The sequence below is a fragment of the Doryrhamphus excisus genome, chromosome 4 (assembly GCF_030265055.1).
Source record: "Doryrhamphus excisus isolate RoL2022-K1 chromosome 4, RoL_Dexc_1.0, whole genome shotgun sequence".
In the NCBI taxonomy this organism is placed as follows: domain Eukaryota; kingdom Metazoa; phylum Chordata; class Actinopteri; order Syngnathiformes; family Syngnathidae; genus Doryrhamphus; species Doryrhamphus excisus.
In genome coordinates this window covers 19,983,826-20,007,259 of record NC_080469.1, presented here as the reverse complement: position 1 = coordinate 20,007,259, position 23,434 = coordinate 19,983,826, and the positions used below count along the sequence as shown (strand labels likewise).

Sequence of the window (23,434 nt, the reverse complement as noted above, 5' to 3'; positions counted from 1 at the left end):
TGGTCGTCGTGTCACCTTTCCATGCTGACAGCGGCCATGAGCTGTAACGGGTGTCCTGAAATAGAGTCCACAGCCCAGGAGGCCCTGCATGCCGCACCTGATCCTGCTCTTACCTGCCGGCTTGGTTCTGCTTAGCGGCTTCTCACACAAGCCTTGCGGTCGCCCCTCAGCTACAAAGGCGAGACGGGCAGCGACAAACCAGAGCTGTGATACTAGCCATGTTTACATGAGTTTTTCCTCTTTCCGAATGGAATCTTTCCAAAAACAATGGTATACATGGAAAGGAATATTCCAATCTCTCTCTACATGCGCCGCACAACAGAATAGTCAATGCGGCATTCGCAGTAAAACGTAAACATCAACATCACGTAATACCGCAGGGCTCGACAATAACGATGTACCGATGGCCTGGGGCAAGTTAAAACAAAATTGGGGCAAGTAAATCCAATCAGTGATATTCCCGTCGGGCAAGTATACTTTGGCATGCCGTACTACCAAGAGTTTTTTTAAAAGCGGTTCTTGTTGGGTGTTGGTAAAAAAACACAGACTGCGTAATTCCGATGGTAATTTGCAAACCAATCCTTGCAAATCTTGAAATGGACCAATCAGAATCGTTTATTTAGACCGCGGTCCGTAGTCCACAGTCTGCGTTTTACCGACACCCGTTCTTGTTCGCGATCAACCAATCAGCGATGGTTTGACTAGGAAAACATCTATCATGGCGTCCCTGCCAACATGGTCTAATTCTTCAACAACTTGTGAAGGAAAACAGCAAAAAGTGATGAACCAGTGCCTCCTAAACGAGTATTTTATTAGCGGCAGCAAATCAAATGATGGCACAGGTGAGTGAATCACATTGCTGTGACAATTTGAAGTGGTCACAATGAAACACCACCGATTAGATCCAAAACCAAGTGCTGATTTTGCACAAGCTACAAAATCTAGCGGTTCCACTTTTCTGTGTATTTTTCTCACCTTTGCTTCACAAATTATTGTTTGACCATTGAGCATTTGATTAAAAACACTTTACTAGTACACAAATGTGTCTATTCAATAATGTTTCATTGTGGTGCACAACTTATAAATATCACTGCTTGCTACGACTACCATGTGTAAGGTAGTATTGCATGCCATGTTAACATACATCTCCACTATTTTTCAGACATTCCTCCAAATACAATGCATCAGTACTATTATCTGATGAATTATCAGCATATATTGATATATGATATCATTATGGCAGTCTTTTCATTTTACATGGGGCAAGTTCGGGCAAGTAGTTCTCACCTTAAGGATTCCCCATGGGCAAGTCATTTTTGTTTTTAATGTAGAGCCCAGTACCGACGTCCCCGAGTGTTTCGTCCACTTGTTGGAATAACTAGTATTGCCAGATTTTCCTTCGTCCAGTCTTGAAATTGAGTTTGGAACTTTCCGCAGCAGTCCAGTGCCGATTGCTGGCCTCCATTTTTAAAAGTGAAGAATGTCTGTAGCTGCGTGTTACGTCATATCTGAGCATACACTGAAAGAACGCACCCGGGATAAATGGAAACAGGAAAAGATCAAGATCAAAATACTTTTATGCTCTTGTTTATGCTTGTCTATGGTTTTACTGTGTCTGTCATGTACTTTATGTCTCTTGTTGGTTGTATGCAGCTGTACCCTGCCTCTAAACCACATTTCTCCCAAGGGAGACAAATAAATTGACATTAACTGAACTGAAATTCAATCTTGCTAATATTTTATCATTAAACTCGGGACATGTTTTATATAGATATATATTTTCTTTTTGAATAAAAGTGGACTTATGAATGGCGTATAGAAGTGTTTAGAATCTGTTCCACAGATGGCGCTAATGCACACGAAAGCTGCTTGCCAACCGCCAATAAACAACAGAAGAAGAAAAACACCACAAAGAAGAACACACCCTGACAACTTTCCGTTTGAGCGGGTACAAGATACCTCAATTGGATTGGGGAAAGGAATATTCCACCCCCATTATGTGAATCCCATTATATATTCATTGGGATTGGCACTTTTCTTTGGGAATAAGGCGTATACAAAGGTTACATTCTTTCCGTTTCAGCAAATAAACCGATTTGGGTCCATGTATACGTGGCTAGTTACACAGCGTGTGCTTCCTCTATTGAGTCCGCCTCCCGTCATCCTCGTCTCCGGGGGTAGCAGGGCCTCATGGCAGGCCTCGATGGCTAACACCACGAAGCACAGTGAGTGACAGCTACCTTCAGGAAGTACATGTGGACAGAGCTTAGGAAAAATGTTAACAGTATTTAAATAGCCGTCCTGTTTAGCAATTTTTTTTTTCACTGGATCGTTATTGGTTCAAGAGGGGGGACGGAGCAAAAAGGGGACAGAGCAAACCAATCCTCCAGATAGGATGTGGGACAGAGTAATAACAAACAAAGTAGCGTGGAATAATGGCTTCAAGAGGGGACAGAGCACAAATGTAAAAGAAAAGGCCCCACCACCAGATAGTATGTAGCTCGACAGGCAAAGCAAAATGCAAACACGGCACCATGAATGCATCGTAGGCCAACTTGGTTTAAGAGGGGACAGACATGCCAGGTCAAAGACGACAAAAAGACAACCACAAAAAAAAGAACAGAAAGGGAATGGCAACCGAAGGCAACACTGGTGCCAACTTTGATTATCCTTTGCATGCGGCGCTCCTATCATGATTGGTGTGTATTTTCTCAGCCAATGACAGCGCAGAAAGGCGGGGTCACAAACAGGAAGCCAAGGCACGGTGAGGGGAGTAACACGTGCTGACTGATTTCATGGTACCGAGGAAGACTTAAATCCCAGTAGGCAAAAACAGCTCGGAGCGAGATGAGCCTTCTGTTCATTTCATGAGCAGTGAAAGTATGACCTTTGGATGTGACCTTCACAACTCCAACCACAGGCAAAATAATGTAGGCGAGTTCTGCACCGGCACTATCCTCCAGAGACGTTTGCTTGTGCTAAAAAAAACACAAAATGTTCCTAACCAAGGAACTGCAATCCTAACACCCGTTATTTTGGGACCTGAGGGACAGGTGGACAGGAAGTGATGTCAAGGGTTCAGGGTTGAGTAGCTGTGTTTTCATGAGTGATTGTTGTGCCTCTTGTGAGATAATTCAATCCCGCAGTAAAATATTGTCGTTCCGCAGTGATCAAGTCTGGTGCTTGTGTGTCTCACGAAGGATGGTAATGGTGCTTTTAAGGCACCGGCCGAATTCCGTCTGTACTTCCGGGCACACTCACGTAAAATCAAAAGGTACCATGTTTCGGTTCCATGTCGGTGCCCATCCCTACATCTCACTGAACATCATCAGAACATCACCAGAATGTTACACGAACATTACCAGAACATCACCAGAATGTTACACGAACATTACCAGAACGTTATGCGAACATTACCAGAACATCACCAAAACATTACCAGAACATTATCAGAACATCACTGGAACATGACCGGAACATGACTGCAACATCACCACAACATCACCAGAACATGAACGGAACATGAGCGGAACATTACCAGAACATCACCACATTACCAGAACATCACCACAACATTACCAGAACGTTACACGGCACGGACATCACCAGAACATTACCAGAACATCACCAGAACATTACCAGAACATCACCAGAACGTTACCAGAACATTACCGGAACCAACACTTAGTGAGCAGTATAGAGTACTACATATTGGTGTATGTGAATGGATCTTTTGAGTGCCTATTTTTGGTATTCCTTTATTAGCTATTTTAATGCTTGGAAATGCAGAATTTAGTCCGAACATACGGAGATGTGCATAGATTAAATTATTTATTTGATTTATTTGTGAATATATTTTTGAAAAACAGTGCGGTGGCGATGGACAACTGTAGAACTTCTCCAAAATGGCCGCCACAGCCTTTGCTGTGTCAGCATTTGTAACCACTGAGGAAACAGTAAGCAAGGTGCTAGCAGCGCAACGGAGAGTGTTGTTGGATTGTGTACCGAGTGTATTTAATGTTGTGAAGTCGTAATGTCGTGTATTGCGACACACGTCTGCGTTCAAAGCAAATCAAAGCAGAAAGCCAGCCTTCATTCGTAGTTCGTTAGTCAGGGTGCGGATTGTTTGAAATCCCCGTCACGGACGGCTTCAAAAGGTTGTTTACTTGTTGTGAGTTCCAGAAAGGGCATGGAGGGGCTTTACAAGATGGAGATGAACAGCAGGGTTCATTTAGAAAGCACCAAATGAAAAAGATGGCATCCATAAAGCCAGCCGGTGTGGACTTTGATGCCACGCAGGAGAAGCTTCTTCTGCTGCAGCTGTCGGCTACACTCACCTGAGACGTTTGTCCTGAAATATTGAAATCTCCTTTACTTTGTTTGTAGGGACGCGAGAAGGAGCAGCGCTGCAAAGAAAAAACACAATTTAGTCTGCAGAAGCTTCCTTAAACCTCCGCAAGCGCATCTTCTTAATAAGGCCGTGTGGACGAGGTGGGAAAATCTCCATGACGATGAGCCCACACAAGTCCGCCAGCATTTGGCCCCCGCCATGCTCCCTGAAGAGCTTAGAGGTGAGCTTGTTTTGCCTTGATTGGTTTCCAGTTTGGTTGAGTCAGGATGGAAGCCCAGGGGCTGGGGGTGAAAGGTCAGCATACTTTTACTATTCCAAGATGAAAATGTACAAGAAGAAAGTTGTGGTGTATATACATAAAGATACACGGTGTGTATACAAATATACAAACATGCCCCAATACCACTTTGAGATGACAACATTTCCCATCAGGCATTGCATCATTGGGGCGACTCAATGACTCTTATCTGCTGTACGTTCATTCTGGCACCTTTCCTCCATCTCCATCATTGAGCCACATTTAAATAGGGTTTGGGTCTTTCCGTCGTCCAAGGTGCCACCTCGGGGTGGGGGGTTTGGAGGGGTGGTGAGCATTGACACGTCCTGATGCGGGCCGCTGCTCATCCAGTACTCGTGCTCGTCAAACCAATCGAACTGATTAGGAAAGGTGGAAAGGTTTTCAATAGCTCTAACGAGGTGACTGCGTCCTTAATGGATTCATAGCCATGTTCACCTTGGGTAGGTGGGCATCGCAATGCATGCTGACTAATTTAATTAACAATCTGTGTTAATTAATTGTCTTTAATCCACTCGGACAGGTGTTTTTTTTACAAGCCTTTTCCCTGGACAGCCAACACACCTGGTGGGAGCTTCTTTCTTCCTATTGGGGGGAGGGTTATTGAGGTGACCATGGAGTTGATCTAAAGGCACACTTGTGTGGGCTACACTAGTGTTTCAGAAACTGGGGGAGCTGCGGTTCATTGACTAGAAATATGAATCCTGTACTGCGACACTCAAGCAAAGCATGAAGTGATAATAAGGGGGATGATAAGGAACCCAAACACTCGTCCAAGAGGATCAAGTACCCTGCCGTGGAAAGTGAAGCGAATGGAGTCTCCTCCAGACTGGAACCCAACCCAAAGGAAGGTAGAGGAGTTTAGTAACAGCATAGCAGCATATACCGTATTTTCCAGACTATAAGTCCCACTTTTTTTCATAGGTTGGCTGTTCCTGCGACTTATACTCCAGAGCGACTTATAAATGAAAAAAGTGTTTATGTTCCATAAACACTGGACACCTTTTCTGTTCATGTTTATTTTTGGTGTAGCTGAATAAGCATTGTGTTAGCATATCTTACACCTATTCAGCCTGTTCTCTATTCTTTTATTGTTAGAACTTGCCTTCCAAAAGGACGTAATGTCTGTTTTGGTCAAGTAGTTTGGAAAATAAATTACCCGCAAAAAATGGCACTTATACTCCAGTGCGACTTATGGATGTTTTTTTTCTACCTAATGACTTGTGCGACTTATACTCCGGAGCAAATTATAGTCCAGGAAATACGGTAATACACCATTGACCGTGTATGGTGAATTGTTGAGGTCCATAGTGTGATCACCAGTCAAACTAGCCAAAAACACTTGCTCGTATGTGCATGACGGTCGGAATACTCAGCAAATAACCTGAATCGGACGAGATGAGCAGCCGTGTCAGATGTTGAAGACCCCGATTTTATTTCTGCCTAATGATGCATTTTTGGCCTTGTGCGACTTATACGGTCCAGAAAATACGGTATATATCATATATATCATATACTACTCCAAAGTATTTTTTCCATTGCTAAAATATGAGGGTTGTTCTAATTTTGGTGAGATCCTGGAGCAACGACTGGATCTTCGTCAGAAGAAGTGCCGTTTCGACACAACGATGTCATCATACTTTTCCTCTGGCTTCTCAAAGGCGCTCCGACACCAAAGAATCCTGGAAAGAGCGAAACCTTCCTCCCGCATCAAAAATTCACACGCTTTCTGTCACCCCTTGAAGTTCTTCTTCTTCTTCTTCACCGCCAACCATCACAGGAGAAGTTTTTTCTTTTCCTTAAATCCTGTGTTGTCACGGTCAGCTCGCAGCGAGAAAACTCAGTTTCAGCAGTTCACTTGCATGTCACTCGGTCAAAAACGTCTGTTGGCTTCGATCCCCCCAACACACCCACGCACAGTGAGGCTGTGCAGCCCATCCATCAGGCAGAATATTCCCTTTTTAGTCCAATTCGCCAGGAACCTTGGATTTACTTTGAAAATGATGAGTTGCAGCATAGAATATACTACAGTCGTCCCTCGATACCACTATCTCATGTTTTTTTCAAAAAACAACGATTGAATGGTGGCTGCGTTGTGGTTGACTATTATTTATTATTTAAATATATTTTTTATATTTAAAAAATATTTAATATTTTTAAATATTTTTTTAATTTATTTATTATGTTTGTATTATTATTTTGGCACTCCAAAAATATAGTTATATGTTGTCTTATGTTACATATTGTGGTCACTACGCATCAGTAATGATATGAGACATGAACGTTAGATGACAGTGACTGAGCCAGCAGAGGCTAACTAATTAGCTCGTTAGCTTGCTTGTTAGTTTTGTCCCTGCAGTGATCCTGCAGCCTAAGCAATGTGATGAGAATCACAGGAGTGTAAAAGTGACTATAGGGGTGTTATTTTATGTCTACGGGGCTCTAATAATGTTAATAAATGTTAATAATGCTAATAAAGTAGGGATGTCTGATATCGGCCGATACCGACATGTGTCACATGACATCTCCTGTATCTCCTGTGGTGGAACGAGCACAGGGTTATATCAACATATCACATTTTTATGATGATATCGGTACCGATAATTATCAGACATCTGTTAAAACCTGCATTGAGAAAGTCATAAACAGGTTTTTATGCTCTAATAACAAAAATATTAAATTTATTTGTACGGAGTCCTACTTTGAAGTGTTTCACTTACTGAGGTCAAGTTAATCGTGATAAACGAAGGATGGCTGTATTTGCACTGAGCTTAACAACACAATGGAACAACTACTGGTATTACGAGGGAACAACAAACAACGACCATGTGACAGCCCCCCTATTTCTCTGTGAGTTTGTGTCCCCCCCTTCTTGCCCAAGTCTCTATCCATTTGCAGCTAATCAATCAGTGATCGATGACAGCATTCGACGCACGATGGCTGACGTTTCTTTGTTGTCATCCCGCCTGTTGTTTTATGTAACGTGGACACGTTTAAATATAGCTGGCATCATTTACACACAGAGTAAATGAGCTCTGTGCACGTGTATAATCACTCAATCCACCCCGCCCCATTTGATCACATTAAATGCTGGAGCATCACTTACGGCGTACAGGTGGGGGGGTGTCCAAAGTGGGCCATTTGCGGCCCGGATGTTCATTCATTCATTTTCTACCGCTTATCCTCACGAGGGTCGCGGGGGGTGCTGGAGTCTATCCCAGCTGTCTTCGAGCGAGAGGCGGGGTACACCCTGGACTGGTGGTTTTTTCCTAAAAATATAATTGAACAAGAAAAAAAAAAAAAAACAGCAAAAATGTAAAACTCAGCCATCCATCCATTTTCCTCTGCTTATCCAGTCCAGGTCATCCATATTTCTGAAGTTTGGACCCCCATGCTTTCAGGGTGACTTCAATGCATTCCTGTGTTATTTTACAGTACAGACACATGCGTGCATGGCCTTGCTGCACAGACCAGCTTCATCATCATTTCATTCATGTGAGCGCGCACGATCCGGCGGCGTGCCAGCAGCTGCTGGAGATGAGAACATCCCGCCCACCCCTACCCCCATTGACCACATTAGCCTGCTTAGCCCACCCCCTCCATTCTACGTCACGGCCCTTCAAAAAGGGGGAGCTCGCTGTGCTCAGCCCTCCACTTGCGCTCGGAGCTGGCTGGGCGCATCTTCAACCTGGGATGATGTGCGCTCTGTGCAAGGAGGCGCACCAAGACGGACTTGCTTCTTTTTTTTCGTTTCAGCATCCCTTCTTCTTTTTCTTCTTCTTCTTGCATGTAGAGACCGTTGGGTACTTTTTTCTTCTCCCCACAGCATGCAAATGTTCTACAGTGAAGCTTTAAAAGTCCCAAAAGGTACGTTCTTGCATGCATTTGGAAGTCATGGAAGCGAAATTCATTGTGATAATGCTTGCATTGTGTGTGTGAGTCTGGCCATCATCATCATCATCATCATCATTGGGTGCGTGCCTCTGTAGCGCACATCTTGCACAGCATGTCCACTCTCATGCACCCATTTGTGCACAGGGCGGTCTTTGTGTGCGGGTTAGAAGTTCACTTCCCTGCTCTCTCTCGCTCTCTTTTTTTTTTTTTAAATCAAAGCCGGCAACATGGTGCCCGCCCCTCTTGTCCCAGACGTGTCCCACACTGAAGGGGACTGTGTTTAACATGATGTGCAATTAACAGCCTGGGCTCTTTGCCATTTGTTGGTTAAAGTTCAGGTGTTGGGAAATTATTACAAATGCATGCCGCGGCGTGGAGTAATTTGGGTAACCATCTCTTCCATTGAGGCTGGAAGGGCACCGAAATCCAAAAGAGTGCTTGTTGTTGTATGTCATCTTTTATATTTATTTATATATATATATATTTATATTTTATCATTTCTCCCTCTATTAAAAATGGCAGCATTTTAACACAAGAAGTGAACAAGTAATAGCTGCCACATGCAGACAGTGTTGAATTAAATTAATTTTTTCTTCTACATAACCTCTCCAATAAGGGCGGCACGGCGGTCGAGTGGTTAGCGCACAGAGCTCACAGCTAGGAGGACCAGGGTTTGATTCCACCCTCAGCCATCTCTGTGTGGAGTTTGCATGTTCTCCCCGTGCATGCGTGGGTTTTCTCCGGGTACTCCGGTTTCCTCCCACATTCCAAAAACATGCTAGGTTAATTGGCCACTCCAAATTGTCCATAGGTATGAATGTGAGTGTGAATGGTTGTTTGTCTATATGTGCCCTGTGATTGGGTGACAGGGTGTACCCCGCCTCTCGCCCGAAGACAGCTGGGATAGGCTCCAGCACCCCCGCGACCCTCGTGAGGAAAAGCGGTAGAAAATGAATGAATTAATATATTTATATTTTATCATTTTAACACAAGAAGTGAACAAACCGTCAGTAATAGCTGACACATGCAGACGTTGGATTAAATGAATTTTTTCTCCTACACAACCTCTCCCATATTTTATTTTAAAAGCTGTCTTTATGGCGCCTTCTTTTCCAGCAGATATCTGCAGCTGTGTGCTGGTCAGGGCCCCACTTCCCCTCTTGCTCATAAACGCGGCCCCGCCATGACCATAGACCAGCTTCTCAGCTTCTGCTTCTTCCGACTTCCTTTTTGTGGGAGTGCAAACACAGGGTAGGCTTTGATGGAAAAAACACTAAAATGAGAAGTGAAGGATTTGGTCCTGCTTGCGGCTTTGCTTTGATTGTCGGGAGATTGGTGTGACAGGAAGGGAACACTGCATCGTCAATTGATACAGAAAGGGGGTCTGCCAACACTTCATAATGCATACCTTGATTATTAGGGGTTTAATCCTACATCGTTATTACGGTTTGGATAATTTCTGGGTACAAGCATGCAGAACTGAACCCTGCTTAGCATTTGTGCAAACAGCTTGAAGGATTTTCGTTGTGAACAAAACATGAAAATATCACTTTTACAGCTGATGTGAGCAAAAAATGACATAAAAAAATAGACCTCCTATTATAAATGTAGTATTTATGTACGTTATACGTGCCTTTATGATACATATCAGCGTATGGGAGGGGGGTTCTAACTTTATGCTTTTTGACTTTTAAATAGGGAGAGCGTGTCTGCCGACTAGTGGCCAACATAAGTAACGCAGCGGGGGAGAGAAGAGAAAGGCGTGATTAATGACATGACATACAAAAAGTATTATGATTACAAAAATGAAAAACACATACCTGAAGGACAAAAGAATGAAAATAAAGCTTCTTTCCTCTCCACTTCTGCACCCTACACAGACGGAACATAAATTACACAATATAACGCAAATCCCGCCAGACGTGTAAATGAAAAGAGGCCCTTTTAACTAAAACCAACGGTCAAAAGAACATAAAACCACTTGAAATGACAAATATATCGACATAAAAGCAATATACACAACACAGAAGGCCAAATCTTAAACTAAACAACACATTTTGTCTGCAGCTCTTTAACTGAACTTACCCTCATCGATGCCAACCAGTTTGTGTGGCAAAGAGAGGGAGTGCTACCAGAGCTGGGGGGCAACTACGGAAGCCCGGGAGGAGCAGAAGTGAAAGAATAAAATAACGCATATACAAGAAAAGCGATGAAAATGGAGTAAACATGATAAGAAAAATAAATAACTCATAAAATTCACTCATAAAAATGACATAAAATTCACACAATTACTAAATAATAATAAATTCACACATTTAGAAAATAAATAATAAAGTGCATTTTTAACTCCGTTACATGACTAATTAGTTATTGTGGTGAGATCATGGAATGGAAGGTGATCTGCACTCAAGCGTTTTATGTGTCTGTAGTGTGTGTCCCCAAGAAGTATACACACTGTAAATCCGTCCAACATAATGATGCCATCCTATATAATATACACCAACGCATTTTCACATCCTGCGTGGTTAGCATATGATAACTGCAGCTGACAAGGCTCTGGGGGCCATTTTAAGATGTATGCTGAAGCCCCCTTTTTTGTTATTTTTACACTAAGCTGTCTTCTATTAAGTGGTGGGTGTAATTTGTGGAGCTGCTGGTGTGTACACAACCGCACTGAAGGCGAATGATGGCCGTGGTTAATGATAGTGGTTGGTCATCACGAGTGCCTGCCCGTCCCCAACACCAAAATGGTACAGAATGGGCAGAAACAATGCCGCAGCCACGGGCGCCTCTTGTCGACATGGAAAACCCATGAATTCCTGGCCGGCCAGTGATTGACAAGTGGCTGTGAACGATATACAGTATGTGTGGAATCAACCGTGTGAAGTCATGCGCTATGGCTGCGTACGGAAAGCATGTCAATGCTCCTCCGGGACATCACGTGCACGCCTGCTGTAGCATAACAGGATTGTCATTGAGTGGAGAATTCTTCTTGAAGCCACCAGAAGTGCGGGTTGGTGTGGGTTGTATCATCTCATCTGGCACCCAGCTAGCATCCTTAACTCGGAAAACACTGCAAAGTGTCCTAAACATACGTATACGTACATACTACGTACGGTATGCACGGTAAAGTCTACAAATGATCTTTGATCATTGTGAAAAGGTACATTAGAAATCGCATACCGGTATGTAAGCCACACCCACTACTACATTTAAAGGAAAGATGCATCTACAAAATGCAGCTGTTCCATGAAAGTTTGTTATTGTATAATGTGTGTAAATTGTAAATGCCTCTATAGCAATTAGACTGACTATCAAAGCTATCAGAGAGTAACATCTATAAGCACTCGGAGAAGCACAGACCTCCACCAAGCATCATAGTTGTGCCCCACATTGTGATTCACACCAAAATACCGTATTTTCTGGACTATAAGTCGCTCCGGAGTATAAGTCGCACAAAAACGCATAATTTACATAGTGTAACATAACGTAACATAACGTAACATAAGCGTAACAATAGCGTAACATAAGCGTAACATAAGCATAAAATAAGTTGCACTGGAGTATAAGTGCCATTTTTTGCAGGTAATTTATTTTCCAAACTACTTGACCCAAACAGACATTACGTCTTCTTGGAAGGCAAGTTCTAACAATAAAAGAATAGAGAACAGGCTGAATAGGTGTAAGATATGCTAACACAATGCTTATTCAGCTATACCAAAAATAAACATGAACACAAAAGGTGTCCAGTGTTTATGGAACATAAACACTTTTTTCATTTATAAGTCGCTCTGGAGTATAAGTCGCAGGAACAGCCAACCTATGAAAAAAAGTGTAATTTATAATCCGGAAAATACGGTAATAATCTTACATTTTTTAGATCAGACTTTGATCGTATTTTCCCCCAAGTGCTGTGACAATTTTTTTTTGTTGAGTTATATGCACAAATGTCGAAAATGGTCCCATCTTGCAATGTTAAAGAATCCTTTAAAATGATTTGGATCAATTCAATCAGTTCTTCTGTATCTCATTGCCAAACATTTCTGAAAATTTTATCCAAATGCATTCAAAAATTTTCAGGTTATTTTGAACACAGACACACACAAGCCCGTTTCCGCCACTGAAAAAAAAAAATCCCAATGGTAAATCGAAATTACGAGATAAAAACGTTGTAATTTTGAGCTAAGAAAGTCGAAATGATGAGATACCAACTGCCCATGTGCCGCAGGTGCCGTCTTTTTCACAGTCGTCTTCGTCCCTTGGCAAAATGACTGGACAGTTGTGAACAGCTACATCCCTTTTATTATTTCCATGCCTCCAAATTCTTTCCAATGTGCGTTTGCTTGGTACAATTCCATGTGAATTGACCAGCAAATGAAATATTTCATCAATTGTAAAGCCACACTTAAAGTACTCCTCAATGTGCAACGATCAGACAGCAACTAGTTTTTGTATTTTACTGATGGATTTATTACAAAATCAACGTGAGCAAAAAGTGTGATTTATAATCCGGAAAATACAGTAATAATCTTACATTTTTTGGATCAGACTTTGATGTTTTGTAGAACTTGCCCGTATTTTCCCCCAAGTGCTCTGACAATTTTTTTTGTTGAGTTATATGAACAAATGTCGAAAATGGTCCCATCTTGCAATGTTAAAGAATCCTTTAAAAAATGATTTGGATAAATTCAATCAGGTCTTCTGTATCTCATTGCCAAAAAATTCTGAAAATTTTAAAAGGGTTTCAAACAGATACAAAATACAATAAATTACAGGTCATATAATACAAATATACAACAACTAAGACTAATAACTAAACTAAGACACTAAGAGACTGAAACGAAAACAATACAAAACACATATACTGTACCTTAATGGCTGCACACATCCCTTAGGAGGGAATTATAGAGATGATCTTGAACCTTTCACACCTAATAGTCTTTGAGCTCTAAATAGTGTGGCAACAACTGAGCCTATTTTCTATTGGTGTGACAACTAATTAACTCCGCCTTATTAACTTATATGCACCTCAGTAGGAACCAAAAACAAAAATAGGGCGGAACTTAAAACTGACAGCATACACTGACTGAGAGGCAGTTACAGTACTCACTTTCTATCTCCGAATTTTGACTTTTTAGCAAGTTATTTTGAAATTTTATCTCATAATTTCAACTTTTTATGTCGTTATTTCGATTTTTTATCTCGTAATTTTGACTTTCTATCTCAGAATTTTGACTTTCTCAGAATTTCGACTTTCTTTCTCAGAATTTTGACTTTTTATGTCATCATTTCGACTTTTATGTTGTTATTTTGACTTTTTATCTCGTAATTTTGACTTTTTATCTCATAATTTCGACTTTCTTTGTCAGAATTTTGACTTTCTATCTCAGAATTTTGACTTTTTAGCAAGTTATTTTGAAGTTTTATCTCATAATTTCAACTTTTTATGTTGTTATTTCGACTTTTTATCTCGTAATTTTGACTTTCTATCTCAGAATTTTGACTTTCTCAGAATTTCGACTTTCTTTCTCAGAATTTTGACTTACCATTGGGATATTTCTTTTTCCAGTGGCAGAAACGGGCTTCCATACATATGAACACTGGCAAAAATAAAAATCTGAAATTCCCGTCGCCACCAGCCATTGGAGAAAAATACTGTAGAACCTTGGTTAGCATCATTCATTTGTTCCAGAAGATCCTAAACCTAAACAGACGCTAACTGAATGATTTTTCACAAAAGCCGAAAGCCCAAAATGTTAACACAAAAGACGTTTTTATAGTTTTACAATTGTAGTTTGAAATGGCTAGAAATACATACAAATGCTGAATGACAGGAATAAAGTTACTTTTATGTCCCCAAAGGCACCATCACCAACACCACCTTCTTGTTTTACCATGAGTTATTTCTTGAAATCACCTCAGTGACAGGAAGTGGTGGTGGTTGATCTTGCTGCCACGTTGCATCTTTGGCAATAGTTTCGTATGAGACATCAAATGAACCCTAAATGTTCATTTCTCCCTTTTGTTTGTCATTTAATATGCATTTAGAATTATTTTATGCAAACTCTAAAAACCTGTTTTGTGTTCACACTTTTGAGAGTCGACCACGGATGATGTCATAGACGGGTGACCTGACTTCCAGTTGCCATGTTGTTAGCTCGCTAATAGCATGCTAAAAATAATAACATATTAAGAGCACAATGTGTTAATAACATGACAGGACATGCGCTAGCTGGAAAATGCACGCAAATGGAGGCAAAATTGTGGCGTACATTTTTGACGTTAACCAAAAAAAACCGAGATTCCTCTGCACATGTTTTTCGGATATAATTTAGAGAAACACCGACCAGCGTTTGTCTCCATCACAGCCTATATGCAGTGTGCAGTGTACCATCTGCCTTTCTATTAATAAACCATAAAGACAACTGACTTGGATGCACATTAAAGCGCATACAACCTAACTTATTCAGTTCTCTGAACCAACCAATCACAATCATGTTTAATGCATTCCAAGTCTCCTGCTCGTAATTGCGGAGAAAGTGGCAAACACATCAACCTCAGAGAAAATGGCCTGTAATGTGGCGCTTTATGGGCGCTAATCACACACGCACAGCGGCGATAAATGCTCAATAATTCAATATGTGAACGCTCGCCGCTTTGTTTGCCCGTTTTAGTTGTAGTGTATGAGAGGAAGTATTTTTACAATGTTAGCTTCTTCTTCCACGGAGGTCTTTGTCACCATTTTTGGTGATGCCACACATCATTACTACGCACACACATGTAAACGTGAGCAAGCGTGCTGCGGGTTTGACCTTTTGGTTATTTTTGTGTCGGCTGTGGCGTTACTCATCGACTTGGCGACTATCCTTTTGGACCATACTGCGTGTTCTCATCATCTAAATCCAATGGAGAACAAAAATGGACATTAATTCCAGAGCAACATTCCCGCAAGCCTGGTGGAAACACGGGTATCATTTTTCTGGCGATTAACAAGAATGAATCAGCTCCTCATTACTGACTCTTTTTTTGGGGAAAATTTTAGGGCGGTTTGGGTTTTTTTGTGCTACGGTCTGAAACCTTTGATCAGCTGATTTCACTTTAATGCTTGCTTGCAATAAATTGCTGACTCGCATTCTTTCTTTTGTGCCTCGCTCCCATTTTTTCTTGTTGTATTTTCAAGCTCTACTTAGAACTTCCTTCAGATACAGCAATGCAAAATGTCAATTCTTGCAGTTTTTCAGCGGGTCTAAAACAAAGTCATTCACCAATTAGCCAAATAGTCTGTAATCAGCCTAAGACGCTAACCACCAGGCTACCATGTGGTTCTCACTGTGTTATTACTATTATTCATTCATTTATTTTCTACCGCTTATCCTCATGAGAGTCACGGGGATGCTGGAGCCTATCCCAGCTGTCTTCGGGCGAGAGGCGGGTTATACCCTGGACTGGTCCAGCCAATCACAGGGCACATATAGACAAACAACCATTCACACTCACATTCATACCTTGACAATTTGGAGTCGCCAATTAACCTAGCATGTTTTTGGAATGTGGGAGGAAACCGGAGTACCCGGAGAAAAGCCACGCATGCACGGGGAGAACATGCAAACTTTACACAGAGATGGCCGAGGGTGGGATTGAACTCAGGTCTTTTAGCTGTGAGGTCTGCTTGCTAACCACTCGACTGCTGTGCAACAAAGCAACATAAATTTCTGAAATCTGTGGGATTTCAAACTGTATATTATTTTAAAATAAGATAATAGCCCTGCCTTCCAAAAGTGGTATGCATGTATGCAACATTTGATGTCGCCAGGAACAAATTTGTGTATTTTGTTATTACGCCTGAAAGTTCGGCCCTGCCCCCCTGACCACCGCCTTACAGGACACCCTGGACTGGTGGCCAGCCAATCACAGGGCACATATACGTAGACAAACAACCATTCACACTCACATTCATACCTATGGACAATTTGGAGTGGCCAATTAACCTAGCATGTTTTTGGAATGTGGGAGGAAACCGGAGTACACAGAGAAAACCCACACAGAGATGGCCGAGGGTGGGATTGAACCAGGTCTCCTACCTGTGAGGTCGGTGTGCTAACCACTCGACCGCCGTGCCCTATTACTATTATTACTATTATTACTATTATTACTATTATTACTATTATTACTATTATTACTATTATTACTATTATTACTATTATTACTATTATTACTATTATTACTATTATTACTATTATTATTATTAGTGTTCTCCAGCAGGCTGCACTGTGTTCTTCTACTTCTACTTCTTGTTGTTGTCACATTCATTCAGAACTTGTCGCCTCCAGTGAGTGCTCTTGCCTCGCCTCTCATGTTGTCAGCGTTACTGAACTTTACCGTATCTTTCACAGGGAGTACTCGTAATGGTGCCGAGAGCTAGCCGGAGGCTTTTAAATCCACTGGCCTTGTGCTAAATTATACACGCGTCTTGATATAAATGGAATGTATAGCCCGCGCCACACCGGGCCGACATACAGGGTAAGGAGCCACGTCTTCTTTGACAATTTGGTTGTCACTCGACCATCCGTAGCCATGCTGCCCTAATTAGCTCTAATCATTAGGTTGGAATGACCACATGTTTTAGTTGAACATGAATATTTTAGGGCTGCACGGCGGCGAGTGGTTAGCGCCTCTTCACCTCTCGCCTGAAGACAGCTGGGATAGGCTCCAGCATCCCCTCGTCAGAAGCAGCGGTAGAAAATGAATGAATGAATATTTTAGCTGGGAATAGCTAGGAATGCATTTCTGCTGTTGCTGCTGACGTTAGCGCCTATTACACTCAAACAAAAATGGCTAAAAATACCTTGCTTACCTCCTCGGAAGCTTATACATTTTAGACTGTAAATTTATATTTAGAGATGCTCGATATTTGCTATTGATATTACCATACCAATACCTCACTTTTATGCCAATATTCGGCCAATACCCAGAACAATGGGAAATCATTTCTTAGCAGGCTAGCTAGCTTGTTGTATGGATAAATAGCATTGATGCTAATAGTCTGAATATGTAATAGTGTTGAGTGATACCAGATTATTTTTTTGGATAAAATACTTTTTGAACATTTCTATCCAATGTCAATACCGGTATTGTTCAACTCTCAAAATGTTTGACATGACACATCCTGTGGTGGAATGAGTACATTTGTGTTGTATACTGCATTTTTAAAATAATAGTAATACATTTTATTTGTATAGCGCTTTTCAAAATACTCAAAGATGCTTTACAGAAAAAATAGAGTTGAATGAAAGCATGTAAACAGAGTAAAAGATACATTAAAATTCATTCATTCGTTTATACACAGCTAAAACATGCTTAAAAGCGGGGCACAGCAGTCAGGTATAAAAAGTTAAACACAGATTAGAAACCTCTTTAAAACAGATTTAAAGAGGTGGGTTTTTAGTTGTTTTTTGAAACTGGGAAGGTCGGGGCAAGCACGGAGTGAATGGGGCAAAGAATTCCAGAGGGTGGGGGCAGCAAATAGCGATGTTCATGATCTGGAAATCTGATACCGATATCACATTTTATTTTTATTTTTATTTTTTTATTCTTTTCATTTTTATTATTTTATTATTATTATTTATTAAATCAACTTCAGTGTGGATCATGAAGGTAAACTTGAAAGTAAAATAAAATGTACAATTTATGCTGAAATACATGGTACTTATTATTTCGGTATAGAAAAAGTGGGTTACAGGAATAGGAATAGTATAACACACTAACCCCTCCTTGCTTTTTAAATGAATATTCATGAACAAATCCTGCTGTTTTATGGTTTGAATACGGTTTAAACCCCAAAAGGCATATTTGAGCAGGTTTGGTGTGGTTGTGTTTCTTTGCCTATTCAGCATTTTAAGTGGTACAAATACAAATAGGAAGCATTCAGAAGATGCATTCAAAGGCGTGATGATAAGTAGTATTCCACAGTGGTCACCGAGTGTCGGTCATGTTAGTGTCATGTTTGGCGACACACAAGCACCGGACCTGATTGAAACAGGAACAGCAGGCCTTTATTGTAGCTTGGAGAATGATCCCACAACAGAGACAATACATCAATCATAATAATCTTACTCTCGACTCTGAACCAATTGTGAACCTGAGCACCCATAAATTCTAAATACGTATCATATCCATGTTATATACTTTTTGCTTCCACTTCATTTGAGTTAGCGCAGTGATTGACAGGCGGTGTACTTTAAAGAGTGACCCCTTCTCCCTGTCAGGCTGCGCTGGTGTTGTTATCACGATGAGTGCATTGATGTTCCACCATTCTGCATTCCAAGCGGTGTTTTTATTAGCGGAATACTGGCATGCTTACCACGTCCTTCTATTGCTTTGAAATGACACGCAAATAAATTCTTCAAGCTTTTTCAGCATTGACTTGACGGATATGCTTCCTCCCGGCCAATTTTGGCGCCCTAGAAATAAAAAATGACTCCTCAGTAATTAATCCGCTTCCATTTTCTCTTCCCGTGGTTTGTTTTCTCCCAGGTTTAAAATGAACCAACAACTCTGGACCAACACGACGCCAACGCCGCCGTACGACAACTGGACATTTTACAACACCTCCTGGGAGTACTTCCTCCCCAGGAACAACATCACCTACGTGGGATTTTACCTCCACCAGCCGTCCACGGCGGCCATCTTCATCGTGTCCTACCTGCTCATCTTCCTGGTGTGCATGGTGGGCAACGGCGTGGTGTGCTTCATCGTGCTCCGGAGTAAAAACATGCGCACTGTCACCAACTTGTTCATCCTCAACCTGGCTGTGAGCGACCTCCTGGTTGGGATTTTCTGCATGCCCACCACGCTTCTTGACAACATCATCACAGGTAAATACTCGCTATGAGGTCGCTTGCTTTCAAGTGGCTCGTAGCTTGGCTCTTAAGTCGTGTGTAATGGCGTCTCGAAGGCGATAGAGGCAAAATGGTGTTTGCTGTTTGGCTGAAACCAGCAGGGGCGCTGTTGATTTGGTCTCAACTAGATTGGACTAGTTAACCCGCTGAGCTGTGACGCCCTGCAGCAATGTCAGCAACATCTCCCAGCATCCCTGTGGGCGCCAACTCCATGCGAGCAGAGACGTCGGGCTCATATACGACAATGGTCTTAAATAAATAAAAGAAATGCCACTCCATCTTGGCAAACAAGCGATATCACTCCGCTCAACTCACGTCTCGAATTTATGCCATTAGTATCAAGAGGAGAGATCACTTTCTCTCTCAGCCGTGCCGTCAGTCAAATAGAGTCTTTTTATCTTGATGACAGCGGCGCGCAATGCTTTAATTTGGTAGTCATCTCGGGCCGCCTTGTGAAAGCGTCATTGCCGGGAAAAGATGAAAGCAGTGCATGACCTCCATCAATATCATCAGGGTGGCGCTGTATGAACATTATAAAGCATTACTGTACATTATCCTCTTTGGTATATCACAACCAGCGTCTAAACACTCAGTTGGTCAGGGGCCTCGGGGCAACACGCTCTGTGCCCCTCAAAAGGACTTCATCACCGTCTGTCCACTCGGAGCATATCTTTCAGTTTTGGCGGTCCATTGAGATTCAGATCGTCTTCATGCCTACATGTTGATGTTATTCTTCTTATGGGTTACAGGAAAGGTTGTACTTGCAAAATCCACTTTTGTGTGTTTTTACGCTTTTATCTGACCAGCAAAAAAAACAACAAAAACACACTTTTTGGGGGGGAGAAAAAAATCTTTAGAACTTGACTAGAAACTAATTAATTAATTTTAAGACTTAAGATTATCTATATAAAAAATATATAATATTGAAATATGATTTAAAAAACAATGTAGGTAAATAAATAAAATCTAAAAAAATAAATATAATTAATATAACTATGAATATGGATTACCATTTGATGGAAAGCGCGTGTGTAAATGTAAAACTGCACAATTCAAGTACAAACACCATAATAAACAAACTGTCTATTATGTATAGAAAATACCTTTTGTTTTGGGGACAAAAAATGGGGAAAGAAATTCCTCCTTAAATGCTTCAGTGGTTGGAATTTCACCAGAATAATAAACAATAACATCAATAAAAAATGTAGTTAAAAAATTCAAAAACAACAATCACAATTAATAAAAAAGAAATTGAATTGTATAAAATAAATAAAAATTATAATTAACTCAAAATTAAAACATGTATTTTTTCTGAATTAAAAAAAGACATAACCTTAGTAAAAATATGTAAAATTATTATAATAATAATTATAACTTTAAAAATGCAATACAATAGAATAAATAATACATTAGCATATAAAATAAATATATTGTCTTAAGACCAACAACATGTATGAATGTAAATAAGAGTATTTTTGGTGGCTTTTTCGGGCACTTTGAGACCAGAGTAAAAGTCAATTATCACTTCTGCTGGTTGACTTCTTTTTACACTTACTGTGCATGTGCTAAAATGTGAAGTGAAAATTATCTATTTGAGGGTCTCATGAAAGCAGCAGTTTATCTTATGGAATGTTTTTACTTCCATTACTCCTCCTCGGCCTTCGACTAATGAGCTCTCACTCCTTTGGTTTTGAGCTTCCTTCGGCTCTGCGTGAATCCAAACGGCATCAAAGGAAAGTCAAACAATATGCAGTCAGCCATTTGATTACCATTGGATGTAAAGTGCTTCCTGAATGTTAAAACGCATGAGATGATGTGCAGGCACCCCGCTGAGCAGCTCTGCAAGGGCACTTTATATCACGCCCTCCCCCTAAAAAAAACACAAATGAAGAACTGCACGGCTTCATACTAAGAGGTGGGAGTCATGTTTTGGTCACTTAGTTTACTGCAAAGCTCTCAGTGTGATGCCGTGCAAGTACAAGCATCATAATAAACAGACTGTATGCTATGCATGCTATCTTTATAGAGGCAATATATTTTCTGTACCAATTACTGTGCACGTTTAATTGGTAGAAAATGTTTTGCACAGCAGGCTCTTAATGTGTTATGTTTTTTAATGATCCTGGCAACAAAGTCAACACTACTAATTAAAAGGCAACATTTACTATTTTGTCCAGGTGGTCTCTTGCTCTCGAATAAAAACACTTCAAGTTTGGGAGGTTCCGACCAGGGTTTTATGCCGTCAATACCGATCCAAATAATCCATGAATGAAATTGGCTGATACTGATCACATACCATATTTTCCGGACGATAAGTCGCACTTTTTTTCAGAGGTTGGCTGTTCCTGCGACTTATACTCCAGAGCGACTTATAAATGAAAAAAGTGTTTGTTCCATAAACACTGGACACCTTTTCTGTTCATGTTTATTTTTGGTGTAGCTGAATAAGCATTGTGTTAGCATATCTTACACCTATTCATCCTGTTCTCTATTCTTTTATTGTTAGAACTAGCCTTCCAAGAGGACGTAATGTCTGTTTTGGTCAAGTAGTTTGGAAAATAAATTACCCGCAAAAAATGCCACTTATACTCCAGGGGCGACTTATGTATGGTTTTTTCTACCTAATGATGCATTTTTGGCCTTGTAAGACTTATACTCCGTAGCGACTTATAGTATAGAAAATACGGTACGACTTATAGAAAATACGGTACATGCAGTGTCAATGTTTAAATGTACTACTGGCTATTTCTCGTTTTCTCACATTATTAACTGAAAACCGGAATGAAAAGCAGGTTTGCCCGCCTCTGCTGGGTCCATTCAGCCGCATCCGCTGCCTTCTGAATCTCGGAGAGGAGACAAAATGCCAGCAGTCACCCATCAGCTTGGCACCGGTTATATTGAAATCAGTGTGCTCAATGGCCATTTCAAGCGTGGTGCTTGATGCCTTTGCAACCGTGTTTTTTTTTGCTACCGTGCATTTTCTACCGGCTAAGGGCTGCGTCTCCCCGTTGTTAGCTGCGTGTTGGTTCATCAATACCGCACGGTAAAAAAATGCCAAACTGTTCAAACGAGAAGGTGCCAGAATAGAAGGGAAAAAGTTGGAGTTGACAGATGTGTCACCAAGAAGCACTTGTACACTTTTTGTCACTTTTGACATATACACCGTAACTCTGCACTTGTCCAACATAAGAGATGCAATATATTACATACAACAACATAACATATGGAGTCTGACAAGTGGACACAAACGTTGGCAACACTAGCCTAGCTATGTACATATGCAAGCTATAGTGCTATCAATGCAATTAGCTAGGAATAGGCTAGGCTAGCTGATTCCATGAAAAAAAACATGATGATGCTGCTGAGTCTGTAACTGGCTGACTTTATTTGTATTTTAAGATGTGTAGCGAAAGCCTAGTGGACACGGGGCGGGTTCATCGTGCTTCGAGGTTTGTGAAAACCTTCTAGGTATGCACTTTTATGCTGAGCTCGACGACTGCGTAATCCAGTGGGTTCCCACTTACAAATCCAAAGCCGAAACCAGTAAGATGACAATATCCGTTGTGAATGGCCAATCTTATCTTTCCTGTCAACAGGATGGCCGTTTGGAAGCCTGGTGTGCAAAATGAGCGGCATGGTTCAAGGCATCTCCGTGTCTGCGTCTGTCTTCACTCTGGTGGCGATCGCAGTCGACAGGTACCCACGCCTGAACACAAGAACACGCTTGGATTAGTAAACAGCCCCCACCCACAAGATAGATACCACAGTGTTTGGAAATGTCCATGAGCTCACAGTCTGGTGGCATGATTCATCTTGTGACTCGTAGCCTCGTCTGCCGAAGAGAAGAAACGTACGTGTCTTCAGGGCCTCAATGGTCTGTGGGTTGTTGCGATCCACTCTCCCCTTCAGGTATCCTTCAGAAAGAAAGGTCAGTAGAGTGGGCAGGCCATGGGTTATCTGTGCATTTCCATTGAGGAAATCCAGTGAAACATTTAA

The 23,434-nt window shown here is 41.2% G+C and overlaps 1 protein-coding gene and 1 long non-coding RNA gene across 4 annotated transcripts in view; one reads left to right on the top strand and one right to left on the bottom strand.

The window, feature by feature from the left end:
- Positions 1–23,434, top strand: part of npffr2a (neuropeptide FF receptor 2a) — a 65,103-nt gene that overhangs the window by 13,690 nt on the left and 27,979 nt on the right. The window contains exons 2-4 of one of the 3 annotated variants that reach the window (XM_058069757.1): positions 4,387–4,571; positions 19,074–19,414; positions 23,035–23,134. In XM_058069757.1, coding sequence (XP_057925740.1) covers positions 19,081–19,414; positions 23,035–23,134 — 434 coding nt within the window. In that variant the 5' untranslated portion in view covers positions 4,387–4,571; positions 19,074–19,080. Of the gene's footprint in view, positions 1–4,386; positions 4,572–8,314; positions 8,514–16,915; positions 17,061–19,073; positions 19,415–23,034; positions 23,135–23,434 lie in introns of those variants that run through there. The other 2 variants (XM_058069756.1, XM_058069755.1) reach the window with 2 other exon arrangements.
- Positions 9,552–10,636, bottom strand: LOC131127659 (uncharacterized). Its single transcript, XR_009129547.1, has 3 exons — positions 10,626–10,636; positions 10,361–10,412; positions 9,552–10,256 (listed from the first exon to the last, which is right to left on the bottom strand). It is a non-coding gene; the product is annotated as an uncharacterized LOC131127659 (long non-coding RNA).